This window comes from Taudactylus pleione, unplaced genomic scaffold (genome assembly GCF_031769625.1).
Source record: "Taudactylus pleione unplaced genomic scaffold, aTauple2 ptg000201l, whole genome shotgun sequence".
Taxonomy (NCBI): domain Eukaryota; kingdom Metazoa; phylum Chordata; class Amphibia; order Anura; family Myobatrachidae; genus Taudactylus; species Taudactylus pleione.
Window position 1 is genome coordinate 53978425 of NW_028284603.1, and position 17274 is coordinate 53995698.

General features: G+C 44.8%; 1 protein-coding gene across 3 annotated transcripts in view; it reads right to left on the reverse strand.

Annotated features, from left to right (window-relative positions):
- LOC148518409 (two pore channel protein 2-like) overlaps positions 1-17274 on the reverse strand; it is an 87201-nt gene that overhangs the window by 46813 nt on the left and 23114 nt on the right. For all 3 annotated transcript variants that reach the window (XR_015878986.1, XM_088477392.1, XM_088477391.1), the window contains 3 exons: positions 15460-15574; positions 14952-15080; positions 14732-14848 (listed from right to left, as the gene is read on the reverse strand). Coding sequence is in view for 2 of the 3 variants with exons in the window: in XM_088477392.1 (XP_088333518.1) it covers positions 14732-14848; positions 14952-15080; positions 15460-15574 (361 nt within the window). In the remaining variant the exon portion in view is untranslated. The remainder of the gene's footprint in view (positions 1-14731; positions 14849-14951; positions 15081-15459; positions 15575-17274) is intronic.

Here is a 17274-nt window from a genome sequence, read left to right on the forward strand (position 1 = left end):
GGATGGGGGGGGGGGGGAGTGCAATTTGTGAGATGGGGCAGTGCAATCTGTAAGGGGGTGCTGTATGAGGGGGGCAGTGTGATTTGTGAGATGGGGCAGTGTGATCTGTAAGGGGGTTATGTATGAGGGGTGCAGTGTGATCTGTAAAGGGGTGCAGTGTGAGGGGGCAGTGTGATCTGTGAGGGGCAGTGGGTGCATGAGCCTATAGAGGACAGTGTGTGTTTGAGGCTATGGGGCAGTGTGTGTGAGGCTATAGGGGGCAGTGAGTATGTGTGAGGCTATGGGGGACAGTGTGTGTGTGAGGCTATGGCAGAAGCGTGTGTCTGAGTTTATGGGGGCAGGAAGCGGGTGGGGGCACCACAATAAATTCTCGCCCTGGACTTCACTTGATCTAGGACCCGCCGAAATGAAAGGTCCCGCTGTGGACCGTAGCGCAGAAGGGATGCTGTTCGGCAGGAGAAGAGCCCTCCCTTTTGCTCCGAATCCCCCCCATAGTCTCCAACCAGGGGCAGAACTATGGGAGACAATGGAGGCGCTGGCCGTCGGGCTCCAGCACCGAAGGGGCACCTCCTCCATTGCCCTCAATATATTCACCCCACTTAGGGCGGTAACTATGTACTCAGAGTGTACAGTTATGGCCGCCCAATACATGGTACCTACTCTCGGGCACCTGAGAAGCCACCATACACTAATGGATCCATGACAGACCATCAGCTGCTGCCTCCGTCTATCTATAGCCTATATCTATACTCATTGGTGTTGCTGTTCCTCAGCAGCTTCTTTTGTCAGTGTGACATGTCCGGCGCCCCCCACACCCACAACTCGCTGTCTCACTCCTCCATGGCATGCCTATATTCTGTGTGCAACTGTGGGTTGTCGAAACCGTATAAATTGGTTGCGATCGCTTAATTGCGCACGAATCGCAACACGACGGCCATTTTTATGCGAACACAGGCTCCCGCCGCATTTGCGCACGCGCAATTGCACATGCTCGCTATACATGCACATGCATCCCATGCCCCCGCAACTCGTCATATTGTGAATGGCGAGCCATGCTTCTGTGCTCACAACAGTTCAGCGCCATTTTTACATTACATAAACACAAAGTTAATACAGCAATACTGTTTAAATACTGTTTTGCGTTTCAATCGCATAGCCAGCTTTTAAGTATTATTGTCGGAAACCTTACCCCGACGGACAGCAGTCTTTCCTTACAATAAACTTATATCCCATTTAACCCTAAACTGACTGAGATACGCACAATGCTATGTGTTTTAAAGGTATGCAGTGAATGTTACATGTTAAATAGCAGTTATATGATATCTGGGATTAGGAATAAGATAAATGGGTCATGAGTAGTATCTACCGATTTCCCTCTGTCTCAACAGGAATATGAAACCAACAGAATGAATATGGAAGGGATCACTATCGAGTTATGAAGACCTGCCAAGAATTATACTCTATACTGTATAAATCACTGTACACCTCCCCTGTAGATTTGCATGCCAAATGTTAGTACAAAGGGATTTTCTAACAGTTCAACCTCCAGTGACGTCAACCATTTACTAACAAATGAATAGCAACAACCATTGTGACTCAGTAATAAAGGGCCAATAGGGAACCCCTCTGAGTATTCAGCATATGTTCAAAGGTAATTGTACACCTATAAATTGCCATGCAGTCTGGATCCCAGCCCCTTTTTCCTTTGCTACCTTTCTCCCTGCCTGACCCTTAAGAAACACACAGCAATCCTGATGGACAGCTGTTAGTCTAGGATCCAGACCGCATGGCGAAGTGTTGGTAATTGTATCTTTGTCTTTATCCTGTATATAGCTGCATTGTATAGATTAAGGCTGATTATACCCTTTTTACAATATAGTACCTTTGTGTGTGTTGGAACCGCAAACTGTTTCTGTGTGACAAAGTTATTTTATATTGAAATGGGAGGTATGGGCAATCTGGTCTGTGCAATCAAATCTCTCTAATATTGATGCTGTTCAAACGGTATCAATAAATGGGGGCTCACCGAGTTGGATATCACCCATCACTGTGTTTTTGAACTGCTCCCCTCGTCTTGGAACAAAAGACTGGAAAGGCGCCCACAGATTTTTTTCCTGCGTTCCTATTTTTGTTCGGAGACGGAGACTCGCAGTTTGCGAATTCAGAGAGGGCTGATTAGAATCTGGGATAGTGGAGAGAGATTTGTGCTTGCCCACGTTGTTGTAGAACGGCCGCGCATTGCATGCGCAACCGATCGCACAATAATGCCACAAAGGTTTTAGTGTACACCACGTGCAAACAGTCGCAGCATAGTGCGTGCGACCGGATGTACGGCCACTTCCTGCCATGTGTAGTGATTACATCTAATTGTTTGCAACCGAACGCACAATAGCAAGTGAAGCATGTGACTAGCATTTCTGTTAGAATTCAAATAAATCATCAAGACTGAAATACGTCATATTGATAGGGCTTTAATCTCCAAAAGGCTATTAATCAAAAGAAAGGTATTTTTTTTTATTTTTGTTAATTGGCCACAATATAGAAGTGTGTAAGGTGTATGATTGAGATTGTTAAATAGGTTGTGCCTTCGTGGTCCCTATTTTAGGTAATAAATATAGGGTATACATAACAGGTATACTGGCAGAGGGGATCCTCCTGGTTTCCTATCGTTAAAGAGAGTTAACGATAAAATATAGCTTCCAGTGTAGTTGTAATATTCATCGGTCAGTTAGGGCCTTTGAGTGTGGCGACCGGACCATACGAGTGTGGCATCTCTGACTGAGGCTGGTTGCGGGGACAAAAAGGACAATAGGTGGTTACTGTGGTTTTATCTATAGCTAGATAACTCCTGTGTTCCCTATTATAGGTGGTACTGTGCTTGCCTTAGTAGGTATTGCTGTGTTCCCTATTTTTAGATATTAGCTAACTGTAGAATAGGATAATTCTTCCACCGGTCTCATCATTGTTGTTGTTTTTTTCGCAAAATGGGCGCAAAACAGTTAACAGGGATGGTAGACGATGCGCTGTGTATGCAAGGTCCGACCGGGTCGGCTCTTCATATAATGTACACTAAATATGGTGCGTACGCAACGACGCACTGTACTGTGTGGGTTAAGATGACGAGTAAGAGTGAGAAACCTTTCCCAAAGATTGGAAGCTTTAATATGGAGATTTTAAATAACCTTAGGGATCACATATGTAGAGTGAAATCCCTAAAGAAAAGAGTGGAGTATGATGATTCTTTGAAACTCTGGCTGAATGAGAGTCGCACATGGGTTAATGGCGTGCATGGGGCACCGCGGGGAGCCACATGCATGCCTAGGGGTGATGCGCATGCAACGCTACACAGCGTAGCGTACGCATCACAGGGAAATGCAAACTTGCGGCACGGTAGCGTTGCCAAAGGTATTGCGAATCGCGCTTGCGCACCCCCGCCACCTTATGTGGTGGGCGGTGATGATACATTACCACATAACAAAAACTATAAAAATGTTGTAACTGAACCAAGTAAGTTGTACCCGGTCCTGAGTGAATATTTGGAAAATGTCTATGATGCAGAAAGTGATCCTGTAGCAATGTCTGCTGTATCCCATGCTGTGCAGTTATTAAATGTCCCTTCCCAGCAAGTACAAGTAGCTGCCCCTATGGCATCAAGAGGGGGGGAGGGATCCTTAGCTCATGGGGGGGGAGGCCCTAGTAGAACCCATGGTGGGGGAGGCTCCTTTAATAAGGGTGCAGGAAGTATTAGAACCAACTGTTTCAATAGCGGAGGTTACTAATAACGTTCGCTGCAGTAATGGGCTTAAAGGTATAGAGGTGGGAGGCATCCACCCTGTAAGGACAATTATTGTCCCTAATGGGAACGCAGATGCGAATGGTGTCGTACCCACAAGGGAAGTAGCGATGCACTGTCCTTGGACACGGGCGGAACTACATTCCATTATGTCTGAATTTCTGACCCCAAGAAACATCTGGCAAAATGTCAGCGTTTCATAAAGGATCTAGGCAATGCCCATGAGCCAACCAACAAGGATTGGCGAGTGGTGTTAAGAGCATGTCTCCCAGAAGGTACAGATGTGAAAAAGTTTATCACAGCATGTACTCTGGATGCAGACATCCCCTTAACTGATCAAGGTAATCAGGATTGCATTGCCCGTATAGTTGCCCAACTAGCCATATTTTTCCCGTTAGTTGTTAATTGGAGTAAAATCTTCTCCATTAAACAAAAGGAAAGTGAACCTGCAGAAGATTACTTTAATCGTGGGCTGCAGACGATCACTCAGTACACTGGGATCGAAAACATTAAGGATAGCACGCACTACCGGGGAATGGTCATCACTGTTCTAATGGACGGTCTAAAAGACAGTTTGAAAGACAGAGTTCAGACCTCACACCCTGGTTGGAGAGGGATAACAGTTGACGCACTCAGGGAAACTGCAATAGACCATGACAAAAATATCATCAGGAAACGTGAAGCTCAGAGCGAGAAATTGATGGCTGTTAGCATTCGAGCTCTAGAAGATATGCACTTACAGCCAACAGACACATATCCACCTGCACAGTTACAAGTCTTAAACACCTACCATCCTGCGCAGGCCCAACCCATACAATTCCCTCACACATACCACACCAGACCACAACACACTCTTCACACACACCCAAAACCATCATACCCACACTCAAAATCCCCTCCTCCCGGACTTCAACAAAATTTCCCCAACAGATCAGCTAAGAAATGTTTTAACTGTAACCAAGTAGGACACTTTAGGAAGGACTGTAGAGTCATAATTCAGGAACCCCACATGCAGCAACGTATTGATGCATCTCGTAACCATAAGAACTACCAGATAAATCCTGCCCACATAGTTGCTGCAAATGCCTTGCTGGGGGAAGATAGCCAACTATAGGGGTTAGGTCATACCTGTAGTCTGCAGGCAGTCAGGATAACGGGAGGTACTAGGGAAGAGCCGGTAATAAAAGGTTAATGTAGCTGGTACTGAACGTTCCTTCCTAGTAGACACAGGGGCGACCAGGTCTGTTTTAAAATCTCTTGAAAATCTACAGATAACAAACCAGACAGTACCAGCAATGGGTGTAACAGGTAGCGTACAGCATTACCCTTTAACCAAACCCACGGAGGTTACCATTGGGCCTTTGCATGCCAGGCATTCTTTCCTCCTGGCAGCAACAGCCCCTACTAATCTCCTGGGAACAGATTTATTGTGCAAAATGGGATGTATTATCTATTGTACCCCTGACGGGATATTTATGGATGTCCCAGGAAAATTTGCACACGAGGTAAGGGATGTGCTAGACACTCCCCAAAGGTTAATGCTGCACACCATAACATCAGACAAGGGTTCAGCTCAGGTAGATGAAATGATAGAACAAATACCTAGTTTCCTTTGGACTAAGGATGGACAGGACACTGGGTTAATGGCAAATGTAGCTCCCGTCATGGTAAACCTGAAAAACGGTAGACACGCTCCTAAAATTCCCCAATAACCATTAAAGCCAGAAGTGGAGTTAGGGGTTCACCCCATAATTGAGCGTTTACTACAGCAGGGAATTTTAGTCCGTACAGCCAGTGTAGCCAACAGTCCCATCTTCCCTGTGAAAAAGAGTGGTGGGAGGGGGTACAGGCTGGTACAGGACCTTAGAGGGGTTAATAAGGTGGTAGAAAGTCAATTTCCCATAGTGCCTAACCCAGCTGTCATCCTTATGCAAATCCCATCAACCGCAACCCATTTCACGGTAATAGATTTATGCTCCGCTTTCTTCTCCGTCCCCCTTCATCCTGATTGCCAATACCTATTTGCCTTCACATACAAAGGCGTACAGTACACATGGACACGACTACCCCAGGGCTTCATTGACAGCCCCAGTATCTTCTCCCAGGCCTTACATGATTGTTTACAGTCTTTTCAACCTGCCAATGGATCGGTACTAATCCAATATGTAGACGATTTGTTGTTATGCTCTGATTCGTTTATGTCATGTTTAAATGATACTAAACTTTTGTTGCTTCACCTCTCGCACACAGGGCATAAGGTTGCTAAGGACAAGTTACAGCCGTGCCAGACCAGGGTTAAATACTTGGGACACTGTCTTACCCAAGGCCTCCGACATCTGACAGCGGACAGAATCCACGCCATACAGACCATGACACTACCGCAGAACCAGCACCAGATCCGTACCTTCTTGGGCATGTGTGGGTATTGCAGGTCATGGATACCCGGTTTTTCCATTCTGGCTTTACCACTGCAGGAGTTAGTATCTTCCACAAAACCAGACCGTGTCTTGCACTCTGAAGAGTCAGAGCAAGCCTTCCTTAATCTTAAGGACAGTCTGATAAGAGCACCTGCATTGGGGATTCCAGACTATGGGAAACCCTTTGATTTATTTTGTACGGAGGCTGCTGGTTGTGCGGCAGGAGTTCTCACACAAAAACATGGTGATGCCAATAGACCAGTAGCATACTACAGTGCCCAGTTGGACGCTGTGGCAAGAGCACTCCCAACGTGTTTAAGGAGCATAGCTGCAACCGCACTCTTAGTGGAAAAGAGTGAGGATGTAGTGTTAGGCCATGACATGACTGTACATACACCACATGCTGTTTCTGCCCTGTTAAATTCAGCCCAGACCAGACACGTTTCCTCCGCTAGGTTCACTAAATGGGAACTAGCGTTAATTGCACCGACCAACATTACTATAAAGAGGTGTAATACTTTAAACCCTGCTACATATTTACCAAGTGTGCCTCATGACGCACAAAGGGTGGAAGGTAAAGGTGAATCATTACCAGTGGTAGAAGGTGAGTTTGGTACAGGAATTAATAGGCATGACTGTATGGAGTATTTAAATCAAAATTTTACAGCTAGGCCTGACATTCATGACACACCGTTAGAAAATGCAGACTTAACGTTTTACACGGATGGGAGTTGCCATAGACAGACTGATACAGGTGAGTTATGTACAGGTTATGCTGTGGTTGATGACAAGGAATGTTATAGTGGCCGAACCACTCGGTCCACCCCATTCAGCGCAGGTGGCGGAACTCGCGGCACTAAGGAGAGCGTGTGAGTTGGCCGAAGGAAAAACGGCCAATATTTACACAGACTCCAGGTACGCTTTTGGGGTGGTGCACGATTTTGGGGCCCTATGGCGTCTAAGAAATTTTCTAATGGCAGCAGGCACACCAATCGCACATGCACATCACATAAAACGACTGTTGACGGCAATACAGCTACCCAAGACAGTAGCTGTCATTAAGTGTAAAGCCCACACCTGCGAAGATGATCCAGTATCATTGGGTAACAACAGGGCTGATGAAGCTGCCAAATGGGCAGCAGGTTTAAAACTTAATCAAATGGATAAAGTGTTGGTATTTGAAACGGTTGACATGCAGAAACTGGTTGAAATGCAAGGTGTGTGTTCCAATCAGGAAAAGGCAAGCTGGAGATCCAAGGGATGTGAGCAAGAGTCCTCTGGGCTCTGGGAAAATGGACAAGGGAAGCCAGTAGCTCCTAAGGCATACTACCCAAGCTTAGCAGAAGCAGCACATGGTCTGACCCATCTGGGTAAGCAGGGTATGTGCAAGTTAGTGAAGGCATACTGGTATGCACCTGGCTTTTCTTCCCAAGCAGAGAAGAGGGCAATGTCCTGTTTGACCTGCTTAAGGAAGAATATAGGAAAAACTGTACCCACCAAACCATCTCACATCCCTCCAGCAGACGGCCCTTTCCAGGTCATACAAATTGACTTCATTCAGTTACCACCCTGCAGGAACTTGAAGTATGTTTTGGTTTGCATAGACGTATTCTCTAATTGGGTAGAGGCATACCCAGCTGCTACCAACACTGCTGCATTCACGGCAAAGAAAATAGTTCAGGAGTTTGTATGTAGGTATGGTATCCCTAGAATAATTGAAAGTGATAGGGGTACCCATTTTACCGGAGATGTTTTTCAATGTATGTGTAAGTTGATGGGTATTAATAGTAAGCTTCACACCCCATATCGACCGCAGGCCAGTGCCAAGGTGGAGAGGGTAAATGGTACTATTAAAAACAAGCTGAGTAAAATCATGTTTAGAAATGGAAAATGTGAACAGCGCTCAACAAGATGTTTATTGTTTTAGGGGGCTGCTTGGTACTGGAGATGTCCTGTCTCCAACAAAATTATACTGATAAAAATAGATTTTGTACCATGCGCTCACCTTGTCTATATATCATATAATAGAAAATGTAGCTAAGGTAAAAAATGTGGAGATGGCAACAGATCTAATGAATGTTATAAACAATCTTTTATTTATATAGACACCATATACCAATGCGTCTAGTGATATGGATGGCTATTTTAGACTCTTATATGTCTCCTTTCTGGTAGTAGGAGTATGATGGTAAAATAATCTAATAAAAATTATATATGATGATTAAGTCCTATATGGAAGGATCAAGGTATGTCTGGGTGGCAGGTGTGCCCTTTGAGGGGGTTACCTTTCCGTAAATATATACGGTACCCTTATGTTATAATATCAGCTCAGTATTTGTCCATACCGACTAGTAGCCAAGAAAAAGTCAGCCAATAGGACTGATCCCAAGTGGGTAAATAATGTCCGGGTGGTAGGTGTGCCCTTTGAGGGGGTTACCTTCCCGTAAATATATACGGTACCCTATGTCTAAAAAGACAAGTATGTGTATGTCCCTTTGGCTACTTGCAATGTGCTAGGGAAGTGAGGGTAACCTTATGTAGAAAGGTAGCTCTCCGTATGTGGATATCCACGTACGTGTCCCTGCACTGTCTGAAGCAATGTCCCGGTGATAGAGTGAGCCGTGCAAAGTGTGACTGCAGCGTCCCGCTAGCGGGGCTTACCGGTCGGCGTCTTCACTGAATGTCACGTGTTGCACTGTCCATGTGGTGTGTGGAGGAGGGGAGCAGTGCGGTATGATTTCAATTGCCGCAGTCAGTCCAGCCGGACCACTCGCTCAACCCTCTGCTTCTAATGCACGCTGCTCTGTAGTATGGCAGAGGAGGGTGCTGTTTCCTGCTGTTTCCTGTTAGGAGGATAAGGAGTAGCAGCGTGAGGCTGTGCACAAGGCTCTCTGCTTCCTTAGTCACGTGGACTATGCTATTTGGGAAAGGTACTCCCTGAAGTTATGACTCTTGCACATAATGAAATGATTGATGTCCATAGGAACATACCTTCTCCATACCTTCATACGCATTATGAACACAGAAATAAGAGTAACATGATTCCTGGTGATGTGCATAAAGCCACTCAAATGATAAGTGAGACGACTGGCTTCCAGATTTTAGTTGCACTTGATCCCACCAGGATTGCTCGGGGATCTCTAAATTTTAGGTATATTCAAGATCTCGCAAAATTAATAGATAATATCACCGAGCTATATGATGACACCTTTAGGTACACTGGTAAGGAGTTGCAAGTGTACAAGAAAGAGCTGGCCCAACATCGTTTAGTGCTGAATTATTTAACTGCTGTCACTGGAGGGTATTGCGTAACCCTAGCCACCCAGTTTGGTGTTAAATGTTGTACTTATATCACCAATAGCACTAGTGACCCCAAGGAGGTGATAGACCGGAAAATGGATGAAATTCTGCAGTTGAAATGGGAATTTCGGAAGAACCATAATGCTTCAATCGCTGAAGTGGAGGAACAGGTCGAAGAGTGGTTCTCCTGGTTGAACCCTATGAAATGGTTCTCGGGTCTAGGAGAGTGAGTCCAAGGACTGATTGCGAGTATAGGGAAACTCCTGATCCTAGTGTTGGTGGTCATCCTAATAATTGGCATATGTATCAGATGTGTTCCAGCGGCTATGAAGTGTGCAAAAGGTTGTTCCAATGGAAACCAGGAAAATGAAATAATGATGGTAGTTACCCATGATGCTGTGAATACTAATGTAACTAATACCCTACATTATAACCCTGAATTAGAGAGTACGATCTAATGTTTGCTTGCAAATTGCCATGTATAATAAAGTATTGTCAATGTTTCTTTAGAACACCCTAGTTTAAAATGTAGTCTTCATCTCCCCTTTCTTCCAAGGTTGTCCTCTCCATGGAGTGGTGCTTTCCCACACTAGCTCCCCATTGGTCCTCGACTTAGAGTCCACGTGGTATGCGTACGAGGGGCTACTTTATGTCCCCAGGGGCGCATTATTCAACGATTCAAATGACCACACGGAGTCATATCGTTAAGAACATTGAACAATACTTTATAATACAGTGTCCACATGAAATAAGATCCGAATGATAGTAGAAGTCCCATAAGAACACGTACCTTGTAATGATGTGATTTGGATTTGTTTAGCAGTGCATAAAAGTGTTATTAATGCTATTTCAAAACATCTTAATATGAAGTCTCTAAACAATTCAAAATTATCCTTATGGGTTAGGTGCATTCCCACATCTAACATATGGTCACAACCTCTTCCGTCTGGCCTGTGGTGTGCACATAAGGCTAGTTTTATGTCCCTTCCCCCAAGAGCGCTTCATTGATGGGTAAATTAACAACTCATGCCATCCCATAACAATAACATTAACTAATGTCTTATAGTATGGCTAATCAGATAACCAATTATTAATTGTTGCTTGCGTATGGTGATAGCGTATGATTGCTATCAAAGGGTGGACTGTCGAAACCGTATAAATTGGTTGCGATCGCTTAATTGCGCACGAATCGCAACACGACATCCATTGGACGATTTGATCGTCCACGGCCATTTTTATGCGAACACAGGCTCCCGCCGCATTTGCGCACGCGCAATTGCACATGCTCGCTATACATGCACACGCATCCCATGTCCCCGCAACTCGTCATATTGTGAATGGCGAGCCATGCTTCTGTGCTCACAACAGTTAAGCGCCATTTTAACATTACATAAACACATAAAGTTAATACAGCAATACTGTTTAAATACTGTTTTGCGTTTCAATCGCATAGCCAGCTTTTAAGTATTATTGTCGGAAACCTTACCCCGACGGACAGCAGCCTTTCCTTACAATAAACTTATATCCCATTTAACCCTAAACTGACTGAGATACGCACAATGCTATGTGTTTTAAAGGTATGCAGTGAATGTTACATGTTAAATAGCAGTTATATGATATCTGGGATTAGGAATAAGATAAATGGGTCATGAGTAGTATCTACCGATTTCCCTCTGTCTCAACAGGAATATGAAACCAACAGAATGAATATGGAAGGGATCACTATCGAGTTATGAAGACCTGCCAAGAATTATACTCTATACTGTATAAATCACTGTACACCTCCCCTGTAGATTTGCATGCCAAATGTTAGTACAAAGGGATTTTCTAACAGTTCAACCTCCAGTGACGTCAACCATTTACTAACAAATGAATAGCAACAACCATTGTGACTCAGTAATAAAGGGCCAATAGGGAACCCCTCTGAGTATTCAGCATATGTTCAAAGGTAATTGTACACCTATAAATTGCCATGCAGTCTGGATCCCAGCCCCTTTTTCCTTTGCTACCTTTCTCCCTGCCTGACCCTAAAGAAACACACAGCAATCCTGATGGACAGCTGTTAGTCTAGGATCCAGACCGCATGGCGAAGTGTTGGTAATTGTATCTTTGTCTTTATCCTGTATATAGCTGCATTGTATAGATTAAGGCTGATTATACCCTTTTTACAATATAGTACCTTTGTGTGTGTTGGAACCGCAAACTGTTTCTGTGTGACAAAGTTATTTTATATTGAAATGGGAGGTATGGGCAATCTGGTCTGTGCAATCAAATCTCTCTAATGTCGATGCTGTTCAAACGGTATCAATAGGGTGTATCTGCGAAGTGCTACATTACAGTGTCAGCGGCGGTGACGGGGGGGGGGCACAGAGTTAAAACTTGCCTCCGGGTGTCTGGGATGAACTTACGCCACTGTCTCCAACGCTTCCTCCCTCTCTGCTAGTGACCTCCCTCTCCTCTAGCTCAGGTAACCTCTGCTGCTCTCCTGGCTGCCTGGTGCTGCTTGCTGCTCTGATTATCTAGTGGCTGCAGTGTGCAGGTGCTGTGGTGTTGGGATTTTCTCTGCTGGTGGTTCCCGGTGCAGGCACGGATCGGCTCTCTTCCTCATCCTGAGATCTCCCTGTGCGTTGTTCCTCCAGCTTCCTCCCTGAGGGACCATCGTTGCTGAACCAGACCTCCTCAGCCTGACGTCCTTAGGCTGCCTCAGGTACTGATGCTTATTTCTATGCTGCCCCTAACAGCATTTGGCCAGCTGCTGAGTTTATTTCCTGCACCTACTCCCTGACTGACCTTGTTGTTGCTGGAGGACTGTGCCCTCCTCTATGACCTTTTGCTGTGGGACAGATTAAGGTGCCCTCCTGCTTGCTGATTTTCTATCTATGACTGCCTACAGGTTCTGTACCTAGCGACACAGCCTCTAGTACTACTGGGTCATTCTATGGTAACTCACGTTATAAAGTGACATAGCAAACAATCAGCAGCTCCTGTATACAGTCTTCCAAAGCATGATCCGTCTCATCACTTTCTCAGCAATCAAAACCAAAGTCACATAAACTGTTGCTGTTGACAACCATGCACACACTCACCATGTCACCCTGCAACATAAGTTACCATGGAATGACCCTACAGGGGGTGTTTCTCAAAACACATGCTCCCTGTTTAAGTAGCCACACCCCCTTTATTGGAGCTTACACCGGAGGCACGCTGCAAAGTTTCCTTTTCACTAACAGGCACCCTGCAACTCTACTATATATCTATCTATATCTATATATATATATATCTATATCTATCTATCTATCTATATGATATAATTTTTTTTTCCCCAAGGAACAGTAACAATATCTGACACGGGGCTAAAACTGGGACCACCCATTACCAGAACTCTAGTTTCTGGAATGGGTAGGATACAGAGTACGCTATATGCCAAACCCAAGGGAGAGGTATATAGAGAGACATACCGAACCTCTGAGACCAAATGCTGCAGCCGTGAACAGACGCTGAACAGCGCGCGTCTCACACATGAGGTGGTCATTTATACCAGACGCCGGAATCCGTACCTGGAAGTTGAAGTCTGGGAGGAGGGGCGGCCGGGGGAGCACCTCATCTCCTCTAAGCTGCGATTTTGATGGCCGGGTACGCTGCACTACAAGGTAATAAGACTTGACTAGTGCGCTTTACCACCCGTCCCCGGCAACAGACGATATGATCCCAGCCGCCTTAGTGAGGAATCGCAAAGCGTCTTTCACCTGCAAAGGCCTCTGGCGCGTCTCAACACCAGAGGCTAGGGACTGCTTGCGCATGATATCCCGAGAGGAATCCTTACTGGACATCTCCGTTTACCCGACCGCAGTCCCGGACCTCAGCGTCTTTAGGCAGCCGAGGCCTGCAGAGAACCTCAGGGCTTACAGCCATACTGGTGTTTCGTCGTCGGCGGAGGTAGTTGGAGCCGCAGTAGGGTGTCATTACTGGCGCTAAAACCGCTAAACTCTGAAGTTTCATAACTTAAATTAAAAGAAAAAAAGCTTAGGACTGCCTGTTATAACAGGTGTGTCTTGCCACGCACCAAACAAAAAAACTGAATGCCTGTGGCTGGGGTATATAGGGAGGAGGACCAGTGCATGCTGGGAGCTCCAAAGCTTTGCTGTTTGGTGCAATGGATGCTGTCCAACTATATATCCCAAGGTAATTCCTGTGGACCCTATGGAACCCGAAGAAGCAAATGTGAATATTTCTGCAATTTGACCACCTAACCGACTGATTTTTTTCCCAAAAAAAATGCTTTAGAACTTGTTTTTTGGTTTAATTACATAACTATGCTGAAATATCTATTTAAAAATATATTTAAAACTATGTAATAGTAAAATACTCCAGTGGGGTATATTGTAGACAACAACATAACATATTGCAGACTATGCAACATTTCCCCCCCCCCATCCCGGTGGCCATAGATAGGGGCGCTGAGAGCCGAGCCCGGGAAGGGGCGTGGCCTAATTGTGGGAGGCATGGCCACACCCCTTTAGGATTAAAAAATATATATATATTTTTCCAGCCGCTGTGTGCTGAGGAGAGGGGCACCGCGAGCCCCTCAGCACGGCGCAGAGTCAGGGGGGGGGCACGTTCAGTGTTATTGCTTCCCCCCACAGACATAGGAGACTGCTGCGCAAGCAGTCTCCCACTGCGGCCCAGCACACAGCAGCCTGTACTGAGCTGCTGTGAGGTAAGAGGCAGGTGGTGGTGGGGTGCCGGACCCGGGCCCCTTTAGCAAGCCCGGGACGAGAAAGGGGGCCTATGCGGAGGCTGCACACAGGCCTCCTCCTGTCTTAAACCACACCTAGGTGAGTGTAATCCATTTCACCGCACTGTAGCAGGTGTTAATGTTAGGAGGAAGGTATATATCTAAGCAAGAGAGTTTGAGCGACAACTTTGCAAACTTGCTGTACAAAAATGTACTGTGTGGGTTGGTGGATTTATACACAGGGGTGGGACCAGTGATGTCACAACAACCCATATAACTGCATTTCAGCATTTTGACCTATATGAGTTGCAGCTGTCTGTAGCGCAAGACTGTAGTGAATGTATATTACCGCCACAGAATATGGTCCTTTAAACTTTAATGTGTAGCACACAGCAACTGTTTTTTTTTTTTAGCAATTTTAATCAAAGGATCACATACTATATAAACCATAGTAAGCAAACAATAAAAATCAGATGAATCTGTTACCTGTCGACTTTCAGCAAAATTAACCAAGTAAATTGGACGTAGTACTCTTGACCATCGGATGCTGGCTATTTGAGCTATACTCAAAGATCCATAAATAATCAAATCGACTAAATTGAGCTGTCCAACAGAAGACAAACATTAATAGTTTAGTGGTTTTTAAATTCAGGGAACCTTTCATTAGACTTTTAACAGCATGTTTCATACAGTACAAATAACTTACTAATATTGTGACCATAACGCAAATGTTCTTAGTGTCTTTCCAGAAAATGGTGCGTGGCGTGACTTTACCAAAATGTACAAGGCGGCCAAAGAATGCCATTAAGCAGAAGATCTCAACTATGGAAGTAGCCTGCAAATAACAATAATCCTTTACTGGTTTCAACATAGATCAATTTGTAGTCCTGCAGTTTAATTAATTTTTAAGCTAGTGTATCTGACAGCATAAACATACTGTAATCATATGTATTTCTTTTTACATAGCCTGAAATGGTAGCGGAACACGACATAATCCCACGCCATCCAGTCATGTTTTACAGTCAATGTTGTTCCAAGTCAGCTACAAATCAGATGATATTTTAAATGATATTTAGGTAATTTCTCGGTAATGGTGTGATTAATGTATATACTCTGCCAGTCCAATAACAATTGTATGCATTTACCATCCACTGAAGGAACATTTATTTTGGGGTGTATAATATGATCCGAAGCACTCTGCAATTCATACTTACCAGAAATGGGAGTGGGTAAATAGCAGGCTCCTCAAATAGCGCCAGGCCTAGATCAACAATGATACAGATGTAGGTTGCTACTTGCATTACCCAGTGGTTATAAAAATAGTAAAGTCTGCAAAACAAACAAACACACACAATAAGCAAGGTAGGAAATACCATGAGAGAATAAAAGATGTTTAAGGCAAGTTTTTCTAAAGTTATAAACAATGGTTGTGTCGGTGTGATATTATTTGTTACCAGCAGGCGCCCAGCGGCTCCCTCCCTGCAGCCAGAGGCTGGAGATCACACCTGAGCTCTGCCTTTCGATTCCGCAGTGGGTGTAGAGAGAGACATGCTGAGCGCGAGAAGCTGTCAGATGGCGGCAGGCGCAGGAAGTAGCGTGTTGTGTGGATCATTATGTGCAAGGGGCACTTTTACTGTGGGCATTGTGTATAAGGGGCACTACTACAGTGGGCATTGTGTATAAGGGGCACTACTACAGTGGGCATTGTGTATAAGGGGCACTACTGTGGGCATTGTGTATAAGGGGCACTACTGTGGGCATTGTGTATAAGGGGCACTACTGTGGGCATTGTGTATAAGGGGCACTACTGTGGGCATTGTGTATAAGGGGCACTACTGTGGGCATTGTGTATAAGGGGCACTACTTTGTGTTGTAACGTGAATAAGGGACACTACTATGTGTGGTGTAATGTGAATCAGGGGTACTATGTGTGGTGTAATGTGAATCAGGGGTACTATGTGTGGTGTAATGTGAATCAGGGGTACTATGTGAATAAGATTGTGCTACTGTGTGGTGTAATTGAATTGAGGGTACTGGTGTGTGGCCATGCCCCTTTGTTATGAGACCACACCTCTTTTTCGGCGCATGCTGTTCTTTTATAATAAAAAATTTGGGAGGGAGGGAAAATGTATAGTTTGAATGGGGGGCACCGAACACCCTAGCACTGGCCCTGACAGTGTCGAAGCTGAATAATTGAGTAAGACAAGTTCAGTTTAAAATTCAATCACAGCGACGCCATCTTGCGACTGGCCGCAAGACTCCATTTTAGAAATGCGATCGCAAGACGCCATTTTGTGAATGGCGGCCTAAGCGCCATTTTAGATAAACTCACATTTTAGTACATGTGGCGATAATACCATTAGCATCATGCGAAGGCATCTGTGACCATTATCATATGAAGCAAATGGCCAGGTGACAACTGGCTTAGGTAGATAAGTTTCCTGCATAGTGTTTGTTCACTACGGGTGGTCTGGCTAGAATAAATAAGCAAGCTTCCTGCAATGACACAGGAAAGGTGGGAGGGCCTGCTGACAGGAGATGTAGAACTATCTGGCCCAGCATGCTAAAATGTTAGAGACAAGGCACTTATCCTCACACACACATTAAATATGTCTTTATATCAAACCCCGAATACTCACACATTTCATATTCACACATAAGGTTCCATAAGCATCAAAATGTATGATTCAAGTTGGTTAAGTTAGTTTAAATGCTAAGAAATAAAGGTTTTTGATAACTAAGGTATTATACATGATATGCAAGGTATGTTTGGTCTCGTTCTGATGCATACACTTTTTACAGCATCCCGGTGTTATCGGTGGAGAGATCGCATCATGCAAACTCAAGTTACGGATCGCAGAACTTACAAGCAACAAAATGTTTAGCTGATGAAATGTTACAGGAGGCGTTACCAGAAAGACTCCGGCTGTTAGAGGCAGGGAAAGTCTATTTGAAACAACCTGTTAAATGTGCCGTAACATATGCTTCTCCTCTGGGAACCAATGAGATCAGCAGGAAATTTCCCCTTT